Here is a 26,579-nt window from a genome sequence, read left to right on the forward strand (position 1 = left end):
ACTTGACCAAGGCAATTGTTACAAACAACATACCCCTGGAATCTAATTCCAGATAACTCCAGCTGAGTCAGGACTGCCTTGTTTCAGCTTAGTTTCATCCACTCTGAAATCTGATTTTCCTTTGAGAACAAGGATGTCCCACAGAGGAACTATCCAGAACAGACACTGCAATTTGAAGCCGCTGCCTCAATGTGAATACTTTTCAAGAGTCTATGAGGCCTCACAGTAAACACAGCTGCTTTTTCTGACAGTTCTTCTAGAATCTAGAAGTGCTTCCTATACCAAGACTTGCTACTTCACTAGACCAACCTGTTTTCCTTCTCTTCTGGACAACATGGGGAGAAATGTGTCCCATTCCCAGGGTGGGGCCAGTTCTACCTTCCAGACCCAGGAATATCCACAGAAGAGAGAACACTTTGCACAGAGTGTTCAACAAAGAGCAGGTCAGCGAGAAGCTGAGGAGCAGAGAAATGTTTCTCTCCTCTCCCAGGCAGCTGTTTCTAGGAGCGCTGTCCAGAGATGCTGTGCAGTGCCCAGCGTGGAGCCCTGAGAAGCTCCCAGCCGCTTTGTGATCCACAGGGCACCTCTCTGCCCGGGCAGAGGTCGCTGGCCACACCAGAAACACCCACCCTGGCCGCAAGCAAACTCTTCCTTCTGCTGATGCAGTCGATGAAAGCTCGTGTCTTCCCTGACCTTGAAGCTGCGTTATCTCCTTTGGCTGCCAGAAGGCGATAATAGCTCCTGACAATGGCAAGAGTCAGCGCTGAGCCGGTGGAACAGGAAATCCCATTTCTCAAGCCCTTCAAAGCCTGCCTGGCACAGTTTCTCTCAGCAGCACTCAGTGAGATTACAGCACTAAAAATAACCCCCACAATAATTTGTGCATTTAGAAGAAGAAAGGACTTGCCCTCAATGTGGGCTTCCCTTCCACTTGTGGCCTCGAGTATCCCCAGACAGTTGAACTACTACGGTTTTGTCCTCCAAATTAAGCAGGAGCTGCAGCTGTTAAAGTGGTTGGTTTTAAATAAAATAAGAAGATTAAGGGGTACAACAAAGAACTAAGATACTTTCCAGGTTTTAGACAAGTGTCTCTCTTCCCTCCCTGTTGTTTTCTATAATGAGAAACTCAGAGCTAAATCTCTTCCTCCCCAAAACACTCTGCCCTTCTCAGAGGAGCTCACACACAATCGGTTGTGCACAGCTGAAATGAAGCCAAGGCAGGGGGACCAGCCCTGCAGATTTCCCTACAGAACAATCCCTGTGGGCATTCTGCTGTGCTATTTCAGAAAACGTCCGAGCCCGATGGGTTAAACGCACTGTCTGAACCGCCAGGAAAGGAGGCATACCTTGTAAGAGAGGACACAGAATTAGCACTACCTGGAGGCCTCACACAGTTTCATTGTCCTCACAAACGCTGTTTTGCCTATGCCCAGTGAGAGCCATTAAAGCTCAGTCAATTGCATCAGATCACTTCCATTAAAGCCAGCCTGACTACTGAGGAAATTGTCACGCATTGTTCGCAAAGCTTGGACAATTTGCATTAGTGCTCCCCAACGCAACCTACCTCTTTCTCAGCCCCCAGACTGACACGTGGCAATGAGATTTACCCTCCTGACTATGGGCTCAGCTGCTCATTTGATGCATATACACCATCTATTGCATTATATAGCACGTGTCAGATACTGGCTCAATTAAAAACTGTTCACCTTAAGCACAAACACATTTTTCATGTAGACATTAATCTAAACTAACATCCACTTACAAAACAGTCAAACAGACAATGCCAACTGCAGTATTACACACTTGCCTTGTCTTCAGTTTACTCCTGGAAGGTTCTACGCTGTGTTGCTTTACCCAGAGGAAATCAGACAGATGAACTTTTAAACTCAGGAAGTTTTTTAGCTACTGAGCCCAAGGAGCTAAGCTCTCCAAGAGAACCGACGAGCTACAGAGCTCAGAACCTCAGCTAATGAAGTGCAGGTGGCACAGCCCACATCATCTCATCACCCATCACCTGCCATGGGGTTTGGATGAGGACAGTAGCCCCCACCTGGCAGCAGAGACAATCCAACTACATCAGGCAGAGAGGCAGACCAAAATCCCCAGCTACATTTGCTACTTGATTTCAGATTTTAGCTATACAATAAAAAGGGTGTTTTGTGGACAACAGTTTAAATAGAAACTCAATTTGGTCAGGAGCACAGCCCCTCCTATGCACTATAAATGGTAATATGACACCATGCAGCAAGTGACCGTGTTAGAACATGGCCAAACAAACAGGCAGAACAAATGTGGGCAGGCCCTAAGTGTGAGGTCCTCCGCTTTGCAAAATTATTTTCTTCTAAAAGCTTTTGAAGACCATAATTAGCAGGACTGGGGATGCTAACTGTGCATAGTACTGGAGACATGAACAGATCATAGAAGTTCATGAACACTGCTGAAAAGAGTAGAGAAAGCAAAACAGAAAAAGAAGCAGCATACATCTGCTGCCACAGTGCAGTTAAATCCCATTTCCCCTTACACTGCAGCCCAGCACATCCCTTCACTTACAGAGATGCAAAGGATGTACAGCTACTTCCCAATTCTGGGTTTCCAGTGCTACAGAGACTAAATCCTGCAGCACTTGTGATTCTCCTCATCTTTTCATCTTCGTCACCTTCTCTCCTCCAGTTTTATCAGACTAGTGAATCCCCCAAAGACCCTATAAACACTCTGGCTTTTTCCTAGATGAGACTGTATTTTGTATGGCTGCTGCTTGGGTGCTGCCTGGCAGGACAGAGGCTCCCCAGCCCTGTGGGAAGCACTTGCTTTTCCTGGGGATGCGCCAGCCAGGGCAGAGCCCAGGAGGGAACTGCTGTGTCCAGCGACAAACCCAGAGAAAAGGCGCGGAGAGCGAGGTGTGACAAGCCAGCAGCCACATGGGCTGTCCAACCAACCAGCACCAAACCCCAGATCCACACGTGCCTGGGACGTACCTGAGCAGATTTTTCAAATGTGTGTGACTGAGTGTTTCAGGCAGGGAGGTGAAGAAATCCTTCCTACGGCTAAATCCGGAAGCAATGCGAGAAGCTCAGGTTATTAGAGAGAACAATCACAAGCAGCCACAGTTTTTGGTACAGTGGTTTCCATCCAGACCAGACCTTGCTCTGAAATTTGGATGAAGCTTTTGGAAAACGCTAGAGCAGAAAGCCAGGCCCACAGGGTTGAGCTGTCCTTGCTCCTCAAGCCCTGGCTTTAGTTCCACGGCCAGGAGGACACTGCCTTCCTCCAGCTGCCATCTTCAGCTCCTGCAGCGCAGGAGGCCACGCCACGGAACTCAGCGGCACCGGCCAGGAGTTTGTTTTCAAAGACATAAACAGGACACTCAACAGCTGGTATCTTTACTGAATGAATTTATTGGTTTTTGAACTAAAGTTGCTCACAGTTATTTAACAAGGGATACATCAGATTTTTTTGTCCATTTCAAACCATTAAATAATGTCAGTTTGTGTCTGTATATGTGTGTGTGCGCGAGTGTGTGTCTTCGAAGTACAAAATAGGAAGGATAACAAGAGGTATTGCTTTCATTTATTCTTATATCTTGTGTAAGTAATCCCCTTCCTGCTTGTACCACATGGGTTTTGCTGATATAGGTATTTTAAAATTATTATTATTATCTTGTATTGAAATCCCAGCCTTTTGTAGAGGTACAATGTAACAGAAGCATCAAAATCTATACACAAGGGAAGAGAAAAGAGGGAAAAGAAGGACGGGGGTGATGGGAGGGGAGCTCGGAGGAGAAGTAGAGAGAGGGCAGAGGCAGGAAAGACAACGAAAGCAAAAGAGACTAATTTACAGCAATGTCATGCAATTAAAACTGCCCCCCTCTCCTGCACCCTTGCCTCCCCCCCTCCCCAGCCATCACCCCCTGGTGTCTGACATGCACACAGCAATACGAGAGAGAAAAGTTTAAGAATAGGGAAAATAAATAAATAAATAAATAAAGGAAAAAAAAAATTAAAATAAATCCCTCCCATTTGGGGGAATGGGGAAACAGGGCAGAAGTCAAAGGTCTTTGCCCCAGTTGTGTCTTTAAAAATTCTTTTTAATCTTCAAACCTATGTACAAGTAAAACTGGTCCAAGAAGGGGAAAAATGATTAAAAAAAACAACAACGACAACAACAACAAAAAAGAACTCATCCAACATTATCATTAAAAAAAAAATCTTGCGATACAACATACACCCATAGGAACCCAACGAGCAGCAATCGAAGGTCATAAAAGAGCTGAACACTAATGCTAAGCCTACATTCTTAAAATCTCAGTCAAGAAATACTTCTCACTGTGTTTTGTCTTCCACATGTAAAACCACATTTTTTTGTTTGTTTAACCTTTGAGCTTGGGCCAGAATAAGTTACACTTGGTCACATAACTCTTGAGGAGGAAGAAAAAAGGTGGCAATTCTTCTTTCTCAAAGTCACAAAATGAACACTTACAAGGTTTCTGTGTCTTTTTTCCCCCTCCTCCACAAAATAAATAAGAATCAATGTTGCCTCTACACAGTTATTAAACAGAAGATATATCTAACAGCTTATTTTTTTAAATATATATATGTATATATAAATAACCAAGACCTAATAACTGAAACACAAAAAAGAAAGGTCCCCATCCACCCAATCCCACCCTCCTCCCATTCAAAAAAAAACCAAAAAACAAAAAAAACCCCAAACTAAAACCAAAACAAAAACTTTATAAAAATATCTTGCAGTACATTTTAAAGTTTACAGTAGCTTTGTGATTAAGTCTCCCATTGCCCTGACTCCACCTTGTCTTGCTCTGATGAACCAAGTGCCAGTGATTTTGCACACACACACACATACACACAGAGGAAATAAAACCCAATATAAGTCTCTTTTCTTCCTCCTCTTCATCTTCTTTTTTTTTTCCTTTTTTTTTTCTTTTTTCTTTTTTTTTTTTAAGAAAAAAACCACCCAAGCCAACAAATGAGACTGGTAACTTAAAGAAATAATAATACTGATATCAATGCAGCACTAGCAACACAACAATTGCCTCTAAATGCAGGGTGTGGTGGAGGATCCAGCTGGTTGAAGAAGGTCCCAGCGCGGTGGCACAGTGGCAGGGAGTTGACAGGTGGGGAGGAAGGTGTCGAAGGAGGAGCAGCAGTAGCAGCAGCGGCAACTGTGCCTGGTGATGGGAGAGACAGTCCTTGGCAGAGTCTTGTCCCTCTTCTTTGCTACCAGAAGTTGCCTTTTCCCTAAGTTTTAATGTTTTGTTTGTATGTGTTTATTCATTGAACCCCCTCTCCCTCCTATGTTTACTCCTTTCCCCTTCCAGCAGGTTAAAAAGCAAAATGATACAGTATAAAAAAAACAATTAGTTTGTGTGTGTGTATATATATATGTATGTATGTATATTTATACATAAATATACACACATATATACATGTATATATAAAAAAAGGGGGCAAAAGAAAAGGAAAAAGTGGTGGGGAGAAAAAAAAAAAAAAAGAGAAGAAAATCCCGTGATGAAGCTCCCCAATATTTGTCTTGGTTCAACGCTTAGTTTTGAGTTGCTCCTGGCTGGTTTCTGATGAGAACGCGCTCTGGATTCATGGAACACTGCGCTCCCGCTACACCCGAATCCTTCCCCACACCCTCCCTCTCCGGGCTGCGTTCAGCTGCGCGGACAGAAGTTGCCAAGGGTAAATAATTTACTCCAACAATTTGCAACCTCCTTTGAGCCCAGACTCTGCAATCCCATAACTGAGCAGATCTCTCTTGTGGAGCACCAAAAAAGAAAAAGAGAAGGGAGAAAAAAAAAAAACCAGGTGTGCACTGGGGAGGTGACTGGGGAGAAGTGGGGGAGAAGCCCACTTCCTGAAGGGAGAGGGGAGGCTGGGAACCTCAAACAGGACTGGTCCTTGGACAGTCTACATCGGTTGCCTTCCGTCAACAAGTGTCCGCAGAGCACAGAAGGTGAAGCCGTGGCTGACATGTTAACTTTTCGGGATAATTCCTGGTAGCAGAGCGGAAACAAGTGGTGTCGTCAGAAACACAGAGAGAGCATGAACAGAACAAGAAACAAAACAAAAGAAAACAAAACAAACCAAAAAAAAAAAAAAAAAGAAGAAAAAACAAAAAAAAAATCAGGAAGGAGAAAAAAAGCAAAACATCCAAAAAAAGGGAGTAAAAAAAAAAAACCAATCGAAAAAAACCACAACCCAAGATCTGGTGAACTGGGTTTGTCATCTGTGCTACCTTTTCTTTTCTTTCTTTTCTTTTCATTCTTTCATTCATTTGTTTTTGTGTTTGTTTCTGAGATATATATTATATATCATATATAAATATATATATGTATATATATACAGTCATTCCTTCATACAAAATTTGTCTATAGACAGTTTTGTACTGTTGTGGCAAGGTATATACATCCTTCTAGTTTAGAGGCTAGCTTGCTAAGGAATATTCTTTCATTCTTTCTTGCTTTTTTTCTTTTTGTTTTGTTCTGTTTTCTTTTTTTTTTTTTTTCTCTAAGTTATTTAATTTTTTATGTGTTTATTTAAGGTTGGTCTTGTAGGCCGACTGATGAGACCATCTTTGCCTTGTCTTTGCCAGCAGGGTACTTATTGTCTCCTCTAGACCCATAGTCATTAGAACCGGAATCGCTCCGCTTGCTGTTTGCGCTATGCTTGGTTGGCGTGCCGGGGGGATGGCTCACCTGCCCGTTCTTCTCGTCTGAAAAAAGTTGTTTAATTACGTCAAAGAAGTTACTCAATGGGCTGCCTGGGTACACAAAACAGAGGAGACAAAAAAAGAAAGAAAGAAAGAAGGAAAAAAAAAAAAAAACGAGAGGGAAAGAGAGAGAAAAAGAGAAGAGAAAGAGAGAGAACAAACAAACAAATGAACAATGGGGTTTTTAACGAGAAGAACATGATGAGGAGATCCAGAGCCACGTGCGTGGGGGTGTGTGGGGGATGAAGACAATGAGCAGGAAGAGGAAGAGTGTTTAGGATGGGACACCTACAGAAATAAAAAACCTGGGAGCATAAAGCACCTAGGGGGAAGCTCCTAGTTTTTTTCCTGAGTGAGGAAGCATTGCTGTCTCACCTGGCAGGAGGACACAGTACCATGTGATTGAAATAGGTCAGTCCATTACTAGGATTAACTTGGCCACTCCACATGGAAATGCTAGTGACTGTAATGCTGGACACAGGCAAATCCCATCCTGCTCCTGCTGTTACAAACACATGGTATTTCCATGTGGCTGCCCACTGACCCTTTACTTTGCAGCCTTGCTAAGCTCTCTGTCTACACCAGGCATCAGGCTTTCCTTGCTTGCATTTTATTTTGTTCTGAGTTTCTTCTTGCCACCCTGTCATGACTAAGCCTGAAGCACCTGAGAGGTTCAAGGGAAGCATCATTTGGAAAATGAGCTAGAACAGAGATGAGTGTTGCCATCTGCATGCGTGGTCTGTGGTTTGCACTTGCAGGCTTCTAAGCACCTTCAGATCCTCCCTAAACAGGTACCTGGAAATGAAGATGCTGAATGTGGATGCAGGCTGTTATACACCTCCTGTTTCTGGCAGGGTCAAGACCTACTACTACCTCATTGTCCTGAATTTATGCTCTCTCCACAACACAGCCCCCATGGCACTGGCATGCATCCCAGTGCAGTTAGGAGCCAGAGGGAGGTAGAGATGTGTGCTACTGGAACGGGCATCTCCTTCAGCCAGCCACTACATCAGACTGCAGTGTTAACAAGGACTGGGCACTGGACACTGAATACAGCCTTTAGTGCCACATGGACCTCCAGGAAGCACAGTTATAAGCTCTCAGTCTACCTCTGTGTTAGAAGGTGTGCAGAAGGTCATACTTGAGGAAAGGCTCTGTGGTGCTACTAAGGGAAAGGGACCAGCTACTTCTGGAAAGGTAGCCTTTGTTTGGGAATTTCTAGTTTCCTTTTATTTTCTTGGATTGAGGCATTAATCTTTATCAAACACAGGAGGGGTCACACTAAATTTCTTGAACATGGATATTGAAAGTGTTTCTTATCTGATGTACACCCTGGAGGTGATGCCTGTTCATGATCATTAAAATCCCATGATGGTTTTCTCAATACTGGGACTGTTTGCTCTACCATCCTATAAAATTCAAATAACTTCTATCTCCAGCTCCTGGAAGGAAATGGGCCCCTTGTATCTACCTTCCAGTGTGGTAGAATGCTGTGAAGAGTGGAACCTTTCATCCCCAAGATGGGAACATTCTGCCAGGAGCAAAGGGCTTCCTCATAGCAGAGACTGGTGGACACTGGTGGCTTGGTCATTATGCACTTTACTTTGATTCCAAACATCAGCAACCCAGTAACTACAGCAGGCAAGTACCTTCTGTGCACAGCAATTCAACTGAAGAGCTTGTTGAGTACTTTCTTGCTCTCTAATGGAAAATGTGAGACAGATATCATCGTCTTACAGAGAGGAAGAGGAAATACACAGTATTTGTGCTTTGCAAAATTGAATGTGTTACTGCTTTTTGCCTGCCCTATACTAACCAGGTAGTGGATGCTTTCGCCTGCTTGTTAACGGGCATTGAGAAAAATCAAATGGCTGGTAAATACAGTGAAGAATCCTATTAATCTAATTCATTCCTTGACTTCCTGTGCCTGCTATTTTGTGGTTAATGTTCTGTTTGCCCTGCTTCTGTCACTAAGTTACACTAAAGCTAAAAGCAACAGGCTGTGAGTTTCTGGAAGGGCATCATTCACCCAACTGACTGAAGCCTTAGTGATGGGCACAAACACCCAACCAAGCAAAGCACACATCTCAATTTCCAACTAAGAAGAGAAAGGCTTTCACTAAACTCAGTCACTTGGGGCTCAGGCCTCCCTGAGCTCCACCTGCTCCCTTCCACATGCATGCAAATGCTTGGGAAAGGAGATACCTGTTCCACATCTATGACTTCTACATCAAAGATTTCCCTAAACCTCCCTAAAACTGTCTTAGGTTTGTGGGCACACACATTGCGCAGACTGAATTTTATCTACTCAGACTGACTTCTACTTCTTTTAGGTGGATACCATTTTTTAATTAAAAGAGAAAAAAGAAAGCAAACACTCAGCCTTGAATGCAGGAATGTGGGCAGATCTGGTTCTCAGGTGGCTTTGGACCCCTCATCTTCATAAGCAAATGGAGTCAGCAGAGAGAATGAAAGAGAGCACTGAAAAAAATGCTGGAGAGGAAAAGACTGCTGGGTTGGGAGAAAAGAGTAGGGGGATATCTCTGGTTATTCAGCTGAGCAGTTTATTTAACAAGCTTAGAGGGAAAGATGAGGGCAGAGTAAGCAGGGCTCTGCAGGAATTGGGAAAGTTTTTTGTTTTCATATAGACAGGAACAGTGACAAAAGTACAACTTGCAAGAATGGAGCAATAAAACACTTTAGAAATTATACATCTTGTATTTTCTGAGTCCTGATACAGGAATTTTAGTCATCCTACTAAAATAAGCAGCCCATGTTTCATCCACCCTTTCTCCTCCCCATGCCCTATGGGCTTTTGAGTGCCTGGAGATTTATTGCAGCAGAAGTATTTAACAGTCTACTTTTCTTTGCCGGTATCACTACTAGATTCCTTACAATCACCATCATTTTTTAGTTAAAATTTTAATGGGAGGCAAGAAAATCCTTAGGGATGTTTAGAGAGCTACTGAAAACTAAAATAGGCCATTTCACTAACACCTTCCTTCCTTTGCCTTTTGTACTTGTAATTAAATAGTAGGTAATAATGCCCTCCTGTCCTGGCAGTCAAGGAGAATGTGATGCTGGGCTGGTGTTCACACTGCTCTTTGAATAGACAAAGAGTCCTCACACTTTTACTCTGCAGATACCCAAGAATGGGTCAGCTATGCTGGAAGCATGAAAATGGTGCAGGGTGTTGTTCCTGTTAGTTCTCAGTTCCCTTTGAGGTTATAAATCCAGTAAAACAAGACTTGAAAATGCAGGCATTGATGGATTAGAATAGGTTTTTCAGCAATCTTCCATGCCTAATGTTCAGTGCAAGATGTGTCATAGGCTCTTACACCTGTAAGTCCATCGGGGGCCTCAAAAAGGCTGCCTTTCTTATTTCAGAAAGTGAGATGACATCCCATTTCCTCTGGACAGGGATGAAGGTTTGGCTCAGTGATTCTTCAGAACATCCCTGGTGTTTCATGCACAGACTAAGGTCTTCTTTCCCCTTGACAGCAAATGTTCATCGGCATAGAGCAAAGAAAGTGTAAAGGGTAGAAAGGGTGAGAAACCGAGAGGAGTATCCAGGGCAGGAGGGGAGGCTCAGAGCATTAGGTTTATGTCTGTTAGGAGGAGATGGATATGTGCAGTTTTGAGTTAGACCAAGGAGCTGTTTGCTGCAAGACAGGAAAGGGAATGGGTTTGAAAACAAGCACTGAAGCTTATGAAAGGGTCATGTACTGAAGGGGTGCTGAGAGAAATACATTTATGGAGAAGGAACTGGTTTGGGGCACCTGTGTGCAGCACTGTCACAGCCAAATATGAAAGAAGTCAAAACTGTGAATGGACTTGAATACAAGCATTAAAAGGAAGAAACGGGGCTAGAGATAGACACAAAAACATAAAAGGAAGTTGGGCAGGCAGTTTGCACCAGCCCTCACAGCCCTCAGTATTTCATTTGCTGTTCTTAGGAGCCTGTCTGACACTGACCTAACCCCAGTGGTGTCACCACTTTGAGAAGCCAAGTGAAAATGGAGCACCCAGGTAAGAGAGGAAGGAGAAAATAAGGGGAATCACTCCAGGCACCGCAAGTGACACCAGGAAAGGATGCACCATGCAAAGACGCTGCTCTGACCTTGCAAAGACTCTCACAGCCCTCCATAGTACATAACAGGAGGTGGTGAACAAGCAGCTTCAAGATAAGCCTGGAGGCTTCAGTTACTGATTAAAGTCTGCTGTTTGTAATATTTTTAAGACAGTCAGATAAGGACTTGGCCCTCTTTTCACTGCAGCAAATAGCAACATTCCCATTGACTTCACAGAAGCCAAGCCTGAGGCACTTCCTTCTCCTGAGAAACCATCTCTCTGAAGTCTATGTACTGTTAATGCACTAATCCTTGTGGTGCTGAACACAAAAGTTGCACAAAACAAATATGCCATCTGTGGGATTATCCTCTATCTTTTCTTTCTGTATAGCCTGAGATATTTTGGGTTTCTGCATGTATATCCTGGGCTTTGGGAGAAAATGAATGGGAAATCATAGGTCTCCAGTGGGAAGAGACACCTTTTCTCAATCTGACTTCTCTTACTTCTTTCCCTGTTGCTTTCACACCCTTCCTGATTGTCTTTTGCCTGCCTCTGCTACTGAAGTTTTCCCCCTATACTAATTCCTTACTCTTTAGCCCTTGTCTTTTTCATCCCTGGGTTGCTCTGTTTTGATAGCAGCTGTGGTTTCTGAGAACCATGTAACGAAAATCCAACTTCTTTCACATGAAGCACTGGAACACTCCTTAAAGGGTGACAATCCATTTCCTTTCAAACCCATTTTGCTACTTTTATAAAGTTCTAGCCCTCTTTGTTAAGACAAGGCACTTTTTAGTCTGCTTGCTTGGTTTCTGCTGGCAGAGAACCTTCTGCCTTCAGAAACAAATGACTTAAAATATAGCACTCACTCCAAGAGTATATGCAGTGAAAGGGATGATGGAATAATAAAATGGCCCATTCCTCTTTGTTTAGTTGTAGACCATGTAGGAGTCTCCCTCCAGACTGACAAGGCCCTAGCCTGTACAAATCCAAATCAGGCAGATACCTCACTCAGCTCACTAACTCCTGATGGAAAGTCCAGGGAACAACTCCAGTTTCTTGGCAGGAAACCTGAACTGCAGCTGGAAGGTGATTTACTTTCCAGAGTCCTTAGACTCTGCCAATAAAAATGCCAACTGAAAATGGTGTCTGCAGGAACAAACTGCAGAACTACTGCAGAACTGAGGAACTACTCAAGTTATCACACAGCACTGGCACAGGTATCCATGCCACCAGCAGGTGGAAACTTCCAATTGCTACTCTTCTGGGCAGACCTGAACAACCAATCTGACATTTAAATGCTCTGTAACCCATTCTTGTTCTTACTCCCCTAAAACATCCCATTCTCCACTGCAGGAGGGTGGTCCAATATTTGTGTCTAGCATCCAGATGGTCATTCTCCGTCTTGCACATTTTTTCTCTCACTCTCATAAACATACAGAGAAGCTGAGATCCAGTTCAGCCTCTCCTCACAGTATTACTGAGACAGGTAGCTCTGGAATAATGAATTAGGGAATGGTGAACACAGGCAGCAAAGTCCCAAAGGGATGAGGCCCATTTCCTTGCTGCTGCCTCCTGCAGAGCTAAGGCATGAGTAAGGAATCAGAAACCACACGTGTCTGTTGCTGATGAAAAGCTCTGGCCAATCCAGCACCACCACGTAACATTCAAAAAAGGAAACATGATGATGGAGAGGAGGGAATCATACATTCATTTGGACAGCTGGTGGCACTGAAAGAGCAGGCAAGGATTGTGGTGGGATGAAGAGATGCCAGATTCTGTTATGGAGCCCTGCTCTTCTGGCAAATTGGCTGGTAAAGGTCTAAGCCCATGAATTTTTTGTATCTGCTCATCCTTTTACACAGATCTGCTTGCACAAGTGTGTGCTGAGAGAGGAAACTGATGACCCACACCCATAAAGCCCCAGTAAAAGACAGTATTGTTGCTACCCATTCTCTTAGAGATTTCTGCAGCTTTATTCCTATCTTTTCTGCCTATTAAAATGTCAGAAATGTATTGGCACTTAATAATACAATTTTGATCTTTCCTGCCAGATGGATGCTCACATATTATGTTATGGGTTTCAAATCCTTTAGCCTGTTCCTAAGGAGATAGATGACCTATGCATGCTGGTGAAATGTTGCTTCTTCCTTTCCACTGAATAAATCACTTCAAAAGATTATTTAATCTTCTGGGAAGGCCATCTCAAACTTAGCTTAGTACAGCAAGTATTTCCATGGAGCTTCCTGGAACCCTGGCTATCATAAATATCATATCACTGTGATCTCAGTTAAGAGTGAGAAATTTGTGGTTTCTGCATTAGATATTATTACAGAGAAAGAGATCTTGTACTGCATAGTAAAAAACTAACCATAGGTGTCAAGATAGGATCTCACATGAATCAAATAGTTCAATACATCTGGATAAACTTTTAGTGCTAAGTTGCTTTTTTTGTGGCTACCTTCTTCTACAGTGCAAAAAATGAGGCATGAATTGGAACATAAATGTCTCCCCAACACAACACTAGACTGAAGAAATACAATTACAGTATGTAGGGAGTCAGCCATTCCTTTGGACAGCAAAGGATACTGGCAGAATGGGCAGGGATAACTGGTAAACCTGGCTTGAACTCTTTAGAACCATTTGACTTATCTTGTTGTGATCCACCCATTTTGAATGAATATCTGATCTCTCAGGTGGGTCTTCTTCCTTTTGTCTCTCAGCTGGGTCACAATTTGAACTGGAGAGTCAGCCATGCTCAGAAAATCCAGGAGCCAGCAGATTTTTCAGGAATGTTAATAAGACCCCCTTGTTCTGACCACCAAGGTGGTCTTGTTCTGACCACCTCAGGGTGTGGCAGTGCCAACAAGAACCTTTCAGCTGGGAGGGCAGCGTGTGCTTTTTTTCTGCATGTTTTGACACCAATATTTCTGCCAACAGTTGCAACTTTTTGGCTGCAAATCACCAACTTCCTCTTCCATCAAACAGCTACTTTCAGAAGTGAGATTACTCTAATTAATGCCAATATGGGTCAGGATCACTTCCAGGAACACCAAGTCCAGGTATTTGCTGCTGTTACTAAACACAAAAACAGACTCTAAATGAGCACTCATGAAGCTACAGGCTGCAATAGCAACTCAAATGTGATGTAACCAGTTTGAAACTACAAAATGTTTCCTAATTTCTCAAGCAGATTAGAATGCTACTGGCATGGATTTGTGTCTGGGATTGTCAAACTGTGATTGCTGGGAGCTACAAAGAGAAGCCTTTACTGCAGTGTGGCTCTCTGTGTGCAGAGGATACCGAGCCATGGCCAGCACAATCAGACAGCTCTGAATAGGAAAAATGTCCTAAAGACTGGAAGCAAAAGATCTGAGAGAGATGCATTGGTGAGATATAAAAGGCAAGTGGATTTGTTGTGCTTTTGTGATCTTTGTGCTTTTTGGTCAGATCATTTTGGTGATAGCCACTGGTACCCACAAGGAACCAAAAAGCTTCTTGTTTAACTCTGGTGTTTGGAATCCAGGTTTCCCCTTGTATGCAGCAATACAAGATACCTGTTTAAAAGTAAGCACAAGGTCTTCTTTCCAGCCTGCACAGGGTTATGGTCCAAGATTTTGCAGGAATGTATGGTTGTGCAGTGCTTAACATGACAGCATGATTTGACTGGAGCTGCACTAGTTATCCATACTAACCTTCTCCTCCTATCACCACCCTCTTTCCATGGAAGTGCCACTGATGTGATCTAAGACTTTACTGAGAATCATCAGAGAGGGAGAATAACAAGCAAAGATTGCCTTATTTAGAAGTAAAATTCATCCTCAGGTAGTGGCAGTGTGAGGACTGGGAAGTTTACAGTCTTCCTGGGTTAATCTCAGAAGGAAAAGTGGAGGATAAGGAAGGCTTTTCAGAGCTTCCTGCCAGCAGCCAGCACCTTGGCAAAACATACTTACCAAGGACTCCAAAAAACTGGGAATGGTTGGGAAGGGGAGCTAACAAAGGCTATATACGAGCTCTACCATGAAACTAATCATCCAAAGAAATTCTGAAACATGAAAGATTTGAAGTCACTAAAGTTTGTAAAGAGACTCTTTCCTGACCGAGGACTATTGAAATGGCACTATGGGCTTCTGTGTGGTGTGAATGGCTCCAGATCCAATGTATTCAGTACACAATGAATGATACTTGCTTTCTAATTCCCAGCTGTGTGGTTGAAGCTGGAGGGCTTTTCAGTTTATGTATTATCTTGATTTTTATTTTTAATGTAAAGGGTCTGCAGAACCTATTAGAACCTTAATTATACAACCTATTCTTCAGTGAGAAGACATAAATACCAGATTAGATGGTAATAAACAGTTCTCTCAATTCTGCTTCAAAAGAAACAGAATCCAGCTTGTCCTTTTACAGCTGTGCTGATTTTATAAGGCTTAACGACAGCACATAAAGTGGTAAAGCTTATTTGTCACTAAACTGATTTGGCTGAGAATACACACAGGAATAGATCAGCTAAAGTATCTCTCCTGTAGATGTTTTTCAGGTTACAGCTGCATTTTATATGTAAATATTTTAATTTTTACAAGCTAAATTTAATCTTATGAACACGCTTCAAGGAAACCAATTTAGTCTTTCTGACAACAGCAATGCCAATTCTGCTGCTGAGATGGGTGGAAACTCAAAATAAAATATTTCACCCCAGCATGCATTTCAATTTATTATGAGCCATGTTCTTTTCTTCTATTGTGAAATACTACAGGTTGGCAGCAGTTTTCTAGTTTGCACAGGTAAGGTTGATACAGCAGCCGTTGTATAATTTGGAGATTGGCAACTCCTATGACAAACCTCAGCTGTTCAACATTAACTTCTCAGTGCCAGTGACTATGCAAAATCACTTCTCAGACTGATGACCACTGCTAGCAGAAGATGACATAACATTTAAAGGACCAAAAAAATTTGCTTTGCTGTTAATTACAGCATTCATTGGTTTACAGTGGGTGAAAACATGTTCTTCATTCCCACCAGAGCTTACCCATTGCTGAGCTAGGCATAAAGAACCTGATTAGCTTTTCCTGATACAGTGTTAACTCTTTTTGCAAGAATGACAAAACCAGCTCCTCACTCATACAGGAGGGTGGAATTCAGCATGGAGCAATCACCACTGCTTACACTGTTTGTGAGTTCACCAACAGGAATGGGATTTAAGGGAAGCAGCTCCATTAATCTCCTACAGGCCATCCTGTCTCTCTCTCTGCACTGTAGCTGCCACAAAACAGTCTCCCTGCTGGCCTTCACCCTGTCCTCTTTGTCCCTTGTTGGATTACTGCTGACACAGTGACAGCTGGAGGGCCTGCATGAACTGTGAGTGAGCAGTTGTGCTCTCTATCTAGAGAATGCAGGGTGCTGGCTGGTTATCTCTATAGCTCAATTAACTTGCAAGCAATCAGCAGAATCAGCATTTCAGTATTTTTGTATGATGTGAATGCCAGATTCCAGGCAAGAAACGAAGTCTTGAGGAAGAAGAGGGATTTGCTGTCTGATGCCTTCAAGAAGCTAAAGGTCTGAAATGAGTCCTCATAAGATCAGAAAAGCCACCTAAGAAATCAAACGAACTCCTATCAGAGCAAAGGAAAAACTCCCACCAGCAGAGCTGCAACTTAAGGGAAAGAGATTGCCTGAAACACAGGAAACAGGCCAAATTCTGCCTCAGTCACACACATAAACCTAGTATTATCTCCACCATGAACAACTTCCCTTTATGGTTACAGACTCCAGAACAACTCCAGAATAACTTTCTTTAGTTAATGAAGGGATAGCGTGGCAGCTGCAGCTCCAGCTGGAGAGCAGCATCAACTCAGTGAATGGTTCCCTAACATTTTTTTTCTTCTGTAACAGGTATATCTAAACTCAACCTAGATACCAGGATGGAAATCTAAAGAGAGCAGAGCTCTCTCATACAGAATCTTTCTGTAAAAGACATGAATAATAAGATAAAAAGATCTCTCTTAGTATTTGGGCATTTCCACTGTTTTATTTGGAGCAGTGAGTAGAGGCACAAGTAATGGAAGAAAGAGTCCATGTGTGCAGGGAGGGGAGGGAAGGCTAAGGCCAAGTTAACCAAAATTCATGTAAGCCCAAGCAAACTGAGCTGAAAGTTTTGCAGGAAACTTTTTCTCCGATTCCTAGCAAAATTCCAAATCTTTAGCAAGTTCGCTACTCCTTCAGTTAAAGACACAACATCCTTCCCCAAGTCCAGAGTGGAACTATCACAGTTTACAGTAGCCAAGTGTTTGATATAATATGCAGTGTGTCTTATGGAGAATTTCAAAGTGTCACGCCCCAAGGACATCTGGGGAAGAAGGGGGTGGATGCAAAATGTAGTTAAATAAACAGCATTTCTGTCTCAACAAATAGCAGGAAACCAAGGGAGACAGCAGCCAGCAGGGCAGCATTCAGCTTCACTGCAGAAAAGGGACTGAAGAATCATGAATCAACAGCAGCAAGTAAAGAAAAGAGGAAACAAAAATCAGGAAAGAAAAAGAAAATCACTGGCCTGGGTTACAGTGAGAGAGGACATCTCAGGTGTAACACCACACATTTGTGCTATGAAAGGGAAAGCTGTGGTGGAGCCTGTGCATCTGTGCATGGATGGGGAGGAACAGATAAAGGGATATGTGCTTGTGTCCTCCAGGTGAGTGAAAGACATAGAGGGTTGTTAAGGGGTGGGGAGTCTCGCAAAGAGCGTGGGGGAGCAGGGATGGGGAAGGGGAGGAGGTGCAACAGGACAGGACGGCGCATTATTATGTTGCTCAGCAGGGGCTGGGGAAGGTGAAAAGGCAGAAGGGAAGGAAGTTCTTACCACATTTGGAAAGTCTGCCAGTCATCAACTCCATACAGTTAGTGGTGTCTAGATCATAGAACGGAAAGAGGAGGGAGGGAGGGAAAAACATAAAAAAAGGTTTCCATACCTCTGTGCATAAAGTAGTAACTTAGCACATTATTACCTGAAGCAGGAAACATATACACAACTTGGTGTTTACACAACCCAGGCCAAATTCTGCCACCAACTCTATGCCAGTGCAAACCTGGCCCTGTGACTGAGAGTGGAGCTGCTTCAGTACTGCTGCCTCCACTCACCCCTTTATCGTAGCTAGAGGTATTTATGAGATGTGGGAAATACTCTGCCACCACATTAGCAAACTATAAGCCTTGAATACAGTGTTTTACCTGTCTAGCTTTGCAAATTAGCCTGTAACAGCCAGGAAATGTTCAGCCAGGTCATATATCTATATCAAAAAACCTGGAGAGAGGGAAGAAATCTAGCCCTGTGCTGTTGGACATGGAGTGAGGCTACTTGTACAGCTCAAAATAGTCTTTTAAACCCCACAGGATAATGTCAAAGTTTCAATCTAACTCTCTCATTCAAGTGTAATCTCTTACTGCTCTTGCCTTCAAGGTCAGCATTCAGAGGCAATAGAAGCACTTCTGGAAAGGGTGGCAGAATCTGGCCCTAAGACATTACTGTCCAGTTTGTGTACAGCTCCCATTGCCACAGACTCTGGGTGCTTCTTTCTCAGGTGCAACAAGCAGAAGGAGCTCCACCTGTCAGCTTTAAAACAGAAAGGCCCAGCCCAGCTGGACGCTTCCATGTGGAACCTGCTGGCAAGCCAGATCTGCTGCTGCCAGTCATTGCATTTGGGATCTAAATCAATGTGTTCCTGGGCAATGTGGAGTACTCACTGCTGAGCAGGTGAATACCAGTTAAAGCAGTCAGATCAATCTCAGATCTCCCCTTGCCTGGGCTCTTGATGAACACTTGGGTATTCAAGAAACAGGCTTCTTGGAAAAATGCACACATATGCTGAAATCTCTAATTGCCAGGAAGCTCTAACTACTCCCTATCTGCTATAAAGTCTGCAGGACAGAGGGGAAGATAATTTCTCAGCATTCCTCCCCTTATATATTGAGAAAAGTAATTTCATATGAGGAGGAAGATGCTAGTGCGAGCTGAACTCATGCCAGAAGAGCATGGATATGCATCTCTTCTGATGCAGCCAGGCTTGTGCTGCATAGATCATCTGGAGAAGCATGGAGTAGAGAGGGCAGCTTCTTGGTCCAGTGACACTGGCCAAAGCATCTAAGCAGTGGTCAAATGTTCTCCATCCCCGAGGCTAAAGGTGGGCAGGCAGAGGTCAGTGGGAGATGATACCCATGGAAGTTCTCTCAGAAAGGCACAAGATTGAGAGAAAGGGGAAGAAGGACGGAGGTGAAGAAGAGAATATTCAAGATCTAGAACAACAGAGGTGTCAGAGAGGCCAGGAGTTGACCTGCCTTTGAAATTCTTTGCCTAGTCTGGCAGGCAAAGAATTTCATATACAGTATAATTTCAATACATTTCTCCCTGAAGATGCCTAGCAGGTTTGAGAAGTGCTTACAGTTACTGATCAAGTCAATAACTAGAAGTCACACTCATGGGTCTGTATAATTTTTTTTTCTTTACTAACTTGGAGAACTTTGTTGTCTCATGCCTTTTAGGGGTTCCTGTCCAGCCCCCCTCAGAGTCACCTACTCTTTGCTGTAATGCAAAGTGATGCAGATCTACAGTGGTAGAGCCCAGAGCATTCACACAACCATTAGCAGAATTTAGCTTTGAAAGAACATATAAGAGCAAAGAAAATCTCAAAATATGTCCAGAAGACCGTTTCTGACTCCCACCTCCAACACCTGGAATTTTCCCCTCAAGTCTATCCAGACTGACTGGCCACATAGTAACCAGAAATCCGAAAAAAAAAAGTAGTATTTGGATAATGTCAGAGCAGGTAAACATTGTGCTGGTTACTAAGAGACTCCTGAAACTGGTATTTCTGTTTTATTCTTCATTTTAACAAATTAAAAATTAATCATGTCTCCTTAAGTTAATACTGTCTTTTTTCCTAAGTCATTTGCAGTCAGCACAGCTCTTTGGTACTTAAAGCCAGTTGTGTCACAGGTCTACATACATTAGTTGTGTGATTAGAATACAAGCTGACAGACCTACACACAAAAGAAGGATTGTAACAGAGGCTTTTTGACAGCTGAATATCTTGGGCTCTGGACCCCATTTGGTTCCCAAAAAAGTAAGTTTGCATGTTATAGAACTAGTTTTGATGGATAAGAAAAAATTTCTGAAACATGAGACCATGGAAAAAAATCAAACTAACACTAATAAAACTTCTAATTTGTCTTTCTCAAAACTTTTATGCATAACTATGTTTTGAATTCTCTATATTGTCAGGGCTAGTCCCAGGAGCTTCACAGGAATTTATTTTTATCTGTATTGTCTTTCCAACACCTGATAGAATTGTTTTTCCCCCAATACCTAAGGCAGAGCCTGCATCACTTGAAAGACACAGTGTTAATGTGTCTCCAGCTTCTTTTAGAATATTTACTTTAATGCTTCTTTCATTTCCATTATATTGTAACATTTGCATTAGTAAATACTCTATGTGATAAAGTATTCCATAATTTTAAAGCAGAATTTTTATTCTAATTGGAAGTCTTAAGATTCTTGCCAGTCAGCTTCTCCTCATGGATAGTAATCCATAATCCAGTGACTGTGGGAGCCAGCTGTTATGAGACGTGAATAAAGCCAGCGTCCAAAGGCTTTTAACTGTCTGAGAAGCACTGATGGGTCATGTAACTGCATTTTTAAGGTGTTTTGTTTATTTTTAAAATTAAAACATAAGGGCAGTGTCAGCTCTCAATCTCTCTGATGATAAGGCAATTCCGTATTTTATAGGAACTGTTGGAAGTCACTCACACTTTAGACTTGATCAAGGCTCTTTCATAAATGACACCCAGTTCAGTTCACTAACAGATAGCAAATGATTTGGTTGAAATAAGGCTTCCCTTCAAAAGGGCAAACAAGCTCTGAATCCATTAAAAACTACTAGCGCTCTGTTGATTTTCTTTCACAATTTTCTTTATTCTTTAATTTCCATCCTACACAGATGTCACAAGGAAGCTGCCTGGTTGGTGATGCTTCTGATCTCTCCTAGACCCGTCCCAGCCCAGGAAATCTCACCCAAACAGCTGCTCCTTGGACAGCTCCAAATCCAGGGCTGGTCCCAAGAAAGCACTGAGCAGCTCCTGCCAGATGCTCACAGTCCCCAGGAAACACTTCCACTACAGGAGATGATGCCAAGGGGGCCACCAGCTCCTCTGATCCAAGGCAGTTATCATGCAGATTGAAATTCCCCACTGTTTTTGTGCTTATTTGAAATTCCCTGTTTTCCTATCAAAACTCTGGAGAGCTTGGGCTTTTTTCTACATGCTTTATTTCTGGACTACCAGGAACTATTTCAGTTCATTTTAATGCAGGCTGTTCAGAAATAATACTAAAGCTGTTCAGCAAAAACACAGTGTTCTGCCAATCCAACCAGGCATTACAGGGCACTTTTTGTAGGTGGAACTATGACAGCAAGATGAAGTAATTACCCTAGACACTACAAGAATGTAAGACATAAAGGGTCACAGAAGATTGCAGGAAACTTGGGGCCTGAATGAACTCCAGAAAAAGCTAACATGCAATCCAATTCCAAACTGGCATTTGCAGAGTCCTTTTATTTTGAGTGTGCAGCTGGAAGTTTACCCTGCAAAGCACTTCATTTGCTCCTTACTCCTTTTTCCATCTTGATAAAATCCTTTGCACATTTGGAAACTGTAGCTTTCTTACTTTTGGGGTTTTTTTTGTGAGCCATAAAATACCTGAAACTTGCAGATCAGTGCTCTAGCAAGAATTTGCACTGCCCTCTTTTGAAGCTAGATATCGTCTCTAAACTCTTGTTTATGTTGATGAAAGGCACTCCCAGCAGTAACAGTGAGATACTCTGAACTTGGAGATGTCAATAGTTAAAATCCAGTATGAAGCCAATAAATATAACAAGGAAACAGAAAACCTTTTACAAAGAAGTTTTAAAGGTTATTTCAGTATTGCTGATTGCCCAGTACATGGGAAAATGGGAAAGAATTTGAATATGTAGCATTCCACACTTAAAACCAAAGCTCAGAGAAGCAAGAAAGTATTAGGGAAATAAAAATTGCTACCCTATGAGCGATCACAGATGGCTTTTGCATGCCCCTATTCACCAGCTGCTACTATTACTCTTTCATGCAAAGGCATCAGAGAAAAACAGATCATGATTTAATGGAAAGAGTGCTGGGCTGAAACAAAGGAGCAAATCTGAAATATCATCCTCCATGGAGAGAGATCTTTTTATCCCAGCAAAGGGCAGTCTGCTCAGGGGTTGCCTAAGTGGAGATCCTAAGGGCCCTGGATGGAGCCATTCACGGACAAGAGACAATGCTGACTGCTCTCACAGACAGTGAGACTCCCTCCTCATCCCAAACGGGTCCTTTCATGGTCTCACTGAGAGTAATGGCTTTTGTGACACCAGTAACAAGCACACATGGACAACTATTCTGGTTCAGATCAAAGACCAAAACCATCTGAGAGTCAGACAATCCTTGTGGGTCCCTTTCAGCTCAGAATATTCTGTGATCTGGTTCTCTGTCTCCCTCAGCAGCTCCACAGACACCCAGGAGTGCAAGAGCAGGCCAAGCATACAGAACACTTCCCCGACCACTGCCTCACTCACCACTGTCAGGTCAGAGGTTTCCTGAACCCGCTGTAGTTTCCCTGTTTAGCAATCCCATAAAGATTTCTCTGCAGGGAGTTATCCAACCTCCCTGTCAGTAAGAAGTACTCAGGGGAAGATGAGCATCTGTTAGCCCCTCACATTCAGCACCTGTTTCAGTGAGGAGTTCCACCAGTTCTAGATTACATGAAGACATGTTTTTCCAATGGCTTTCTTGGTACTTGCTTCCACTGTCTTATGCTGGCCTCTAGTTTCTTTCATCAGGAAGACAAAATGAACAATCAATCCCTATTTACTTGTTCTATGCAAGTCATGAGTCACAGACCTGGTATTGTCTCAGCAGTTACGGCACAGAGCTCCTGAAACATCAGCATACAAAACTGGTATGTTTTGTATTGAGACAGTGGATTTTAGAAGCATTACATTAACTTATGGAATGGATTAAATTTATTTACACTTTCTTTCAGGTAAGGGAGGGAATCTATTTTCCTGCTTCAGAGTATGCCAGAAGAAATACGCACAGCCAGTCTTAGAAAGGACAAATGGAAGTGAATGAGAGGGATATATGGAGGAAGGGATATTATAAGGTGCTCAAGTGTGACACAGAAACACATCTGCCTAAATCAGGTACATAACAGGCTCACACACACACAGAGATGCATGGGCAACATGACATCTACAAACACTGTTGTCAACTGGAGGAATGAAAAAGAGGAAAATGCATTCTGAAACCCAGGCAGGCCGGCTCAGGGGGTTGGGATGCTGCACAGCAGATCAGAGGGGCAGCAGACAGAATGACTCTCACTGCCATGTGTTTGTTAGGCCTTGCTGTTCTGCTTTATACTGAAATAATTAAATCTTCCCCTTCTGCAGGTTTCCTTTTACATGCATGCACCTTTCACAGATTGTTTTCATCATCCCACCTGTAAGAGCATCAGGACTGTAAGGCAGGAGAGACAAGACACACAGGATGTGTCTGTGCATGAGGAGCTAGGAAAAGCTCCAGTGCTGAATCAGTGCTGCTGGTCAGGGGACAGCACCATGCTCAGAGCCATGGAGGAAGAAGTCTAAGTGAAGGTGAGCTCCATCTGTTGCAGCAGCAGACTGCCTACAGAGAGTCCTCAAACCATGAACCTGAACAGGGCCCAACCACCACAATCTCTATGCGGTGTTCAGAGTCGGCAGTATGGGAGGAGAAGAGAAACAGAGAAGACTTTTCTTTGTTTCTAGTGAGAAATGCGGATTAATTCCATGACAATTTCCAGGAAGATTTTGCACGTTTCCAACCAGACACCCAACTAATAAAGGTGCTGAATATGAACTCTTCTGTCCTTTATACTTTTATTTTCCCTTAATCTCACTGGCTGGGGATGTGACCTACTGGGCCACCCTACTTTAATGCAAAGGTTGTCTCTTTTTTGGTAACAGTCCCTTTATTTCCCTTCCCTTCCTTTTCTCTCTTGTATGCTGCTCCAACCTAAAATTTTCAGGTTGACTGCTCTCATTTTCAAGAGAGACTTGCATATTCCTGATCAGATCAGGTGGTGTGATACAGAACAGTTGGGCACGCTGTCTCATGAGCTGTCTTGCTTGAGCAAATCCCCAGCCAAGGGAATTCACTCTTTTAAAATTCAAGAGACCATTAATTTTGATTTTGCTCCATGTGGAGTTATCTGTTCCACTCTGGCATTTGAGGTCAGGCTGGGTTTTCCCTACCAGAACAATATGCTCTCGTGTAGCTTCAGGTGGTAGAAATAACATGATTTTTCCATTCCAGAACCAGAGCAAAACTGTTAAGTCAGATACATTTCTCATAGCAGAGTATGCCCATAACATTGCCCTGAGTCTTGGTCAGATTAATGGCTTTTATTCCTGCTGCAATATGGCTTTTTTAGGGAGATATCCTGCTTCACATGCAAGTGTGCAGGGGAGTTCAGGTTTTTCTATAGAGCTTCAGTAGATAGCACATATTAGGGTGAAGAAGTTAAGAGAGACCATCAAGTTATATACTTTATAAACCATATTTTCCTCACAGGAAAGTAAGGGTACACTTCATTCCTGAAGAAACAAGGAATACTCGAATATTGTCCATGCATCAGGAATAATATGAAATACATTTAAAGGAGGCTTCCTATCTCAATCCCCTCACTCCCACTAAGCCCTAGCATTTCCCAGGAGGAAGGGCTGGCAAAAATTTCTAGCTGCTTCCTTGAATTTTATTTAATTTCAAAAGTCCAGACAGCAAAAGCCTAAATCAACCATACTTTTAGTGTCCTCATTTTCCCTGTTTCTGAACAGAATAACCCATGTGCTGGGCACCGTTGTATTCCAGCACGCAGAAGGATCAGGCAGTGCTGGAGGCCAAAAGCAAAGAGGACACTGAACTGAGCATATTTCTCTCTCAGGTACTAGGCTATACACTTCTAGATGCAGTTAATTTATCTTTGGATGCTAAAGCCACAGTTAGACCAGAAGGATGTAACCCATATGTGCAACAAGCAGAGGACATCTGGGACTTAATTGGAGGATGCAATGCCAACTTAACTCCCCCACTTTTGTCTTGGCTTGTTCACACAAGGGTCAAGAACAGAATTTGGCTCTAAAGCATAATATTTATTCACTTCCTTTTAATCTCCCACTCCTCTGCCTCACTGTCCTCTGCTGCAGCCTCTGCTCTCCATCTTACTCCTATTTATCTCCAGTATCCACACATTCTTTCTGCTTTTCCCTACTTTTCCTTCCTTGATGCATTCCCAATAGCTTATCTGCTTTAAGTTTTCAATTTTCACCTTCTTCTTTGTTCTGTCCTTTTAGAGGATAGAAGAGTTACCACAGAGATTTTGTGTGTGTACAATCACTTCAGTGTTCAGAGTGAGCACCTGCTACATAAAGATGGGATGAGGCCAGTTTTAATATTATCAATTCAGGCTGCCTGCACATCCAGATTGATGTCATTGCTCAGGGTCACACATGTAAGGCTTTCTCTACCACCACGAGGAATTGAAATTTACTTTTCAAATAGATAAAATATAGCTTCTGCAGAACCTTAGTATATAATTTGTGCTACCACAGTATTGAGAATTGGATCACACTGCTGGAAACTATTAGCCACCTTCTGACCACATGTTAATGGCTAAGTTAAAAGTAGCTCTCAAGTTTGTTCGGGGACCCACTGAAGCTGGAGGTTTCTAAAGTATGCCTGAAGGGATTGAAAATCAAGTATCCTCTAGAGCGTGTCCCTACTCTGGGAGATTCTGGAACTGGAGAAAATCTGGAAGATCTGTTGATGATGTAGCTTTTGATGGAGAAGTGGGCAAATGGCTCTCTGGGTGGGCAGAGGGCAGAAACTGTTCAACTGGGGAATGCACTGGGAGCACTGGAGGGGGAATGAGAAACGGAGGAGTAGGGTGGGAGCAGGGAGTTACTGCTCTGTCTGAATGGAGCTTGTTTTTTGCTGTAATCAGAGGGATGGCCTCCCTCAGCCTCCTGCTATGAGAGGCATTTCACCTTCCTGTCCCTGCTGAAGTTGCTGGGCAGTAGAAGCCACTTACCTGATAACTGCTGCACTGAAGGCTGGTCATGTGTGCTTAACAACTGTGCCTGAATGGTTTCTACTACCCTCTTAAAGCGACGGCTTGGACCTGCCAGGAGAGAAGAGGCACAAGAGGCTGTGAGAGCAATGGGAGCCAAGCCCACACACAAGGCTGCAGGGGAAGGATCACAAGTACCTTCCCTTCAGTCTTGTCCCCAGAAATGTCCTGACTGTGTCTCTGACCTTCAGCCAAAGGGACTATGGTGTGCTGGGCTCAACAGGAAGAGGAATGTCTTTGGGGCTCCTTTTGTAAAGACAGAAAAGGTGAGGGGGTCTGTTTCTTTGTTGCAACCCCTGTGGGGGGCATGTGGCCACCCAGAAGAAAAGGGTGAGTGCATGTTTTGCTCAGAAGGAAGACACTATGGCCTCACAGCGCCCAGCTGAGACTCTGGAACTTCTGAATGAAACAGGGAGCCATTACCATGAGTTACACCAAAACTGAACAGCCATTTTAGCACTAATCATGGCAGTGCCAACTTCACCTCTTTGGGAATCTCCTTCCCTCCTTGCATTTCCATCACTACCAACACCATTTCTCTTCCTGATGTCCTCTTTGC

General features: G+C 43.1%; 1 protein-coding gene across 23 annotated transcripts in view; it reads right to left on the reverse strand.

Moving 5' to 3' along the window:
- Window positions 1-3,375: 3,375 nt before the first annotated feature.
- BRSK2 (BR serine/threonine kinase 2) overlaps window positions 3,376-26,579 on the reverse strand; it is a 303,186-nt gene continuing 279,982 nt past the window's right edge. For 4 of the 23 annotated variants that reach the window (XM_041716837.2, XM_030274010.4, XM_030274007.4 and 1 more), the window contains 3 exons: window positions 25,982-26,071; window positions 17,654-17,701; window positions 6,535-6,735 (listed from right to left, as the gene is read on the reverse strand). In XM_041716837.2, the coding sequence (XP_041572771.2) occupies window positions 6,560-6,735; window positions 17,654-17,701; window positions 25,982-26,071 (314 nt within the window). In that variant the 3' untranslated portion in view covers window positions 6,535-6,559. Of the gene's footprint in view, window positions 6,017-6,534; window positions 6,784-9,276; window positions 10,226-17,653; window positions 17,702-25,981; window positions 26,072-26,579 lie in introns of those variants that run through there. The other 19 variants (XM_072929769.1, XM_072929773.1, XM_072929770.1 and 16 more) reach the window with 11 other exon arrangements.

The sequence above is a fragment of the Taeniopygia guttata genome, chromosome 5 (genome assembly GCF_048771995.1).
Source record: "Taeniopygia guttata chromosome 5, bTaeGut7.mat, whole genome shotgun sequence".
In the NCBI taxonomy this organism is placed as follows: Eukaryota; Metazoa; Chordata; class Aves; order Passeriformes; family Estrildidae; genus Taeniopygia; species Taeniopygia guttata.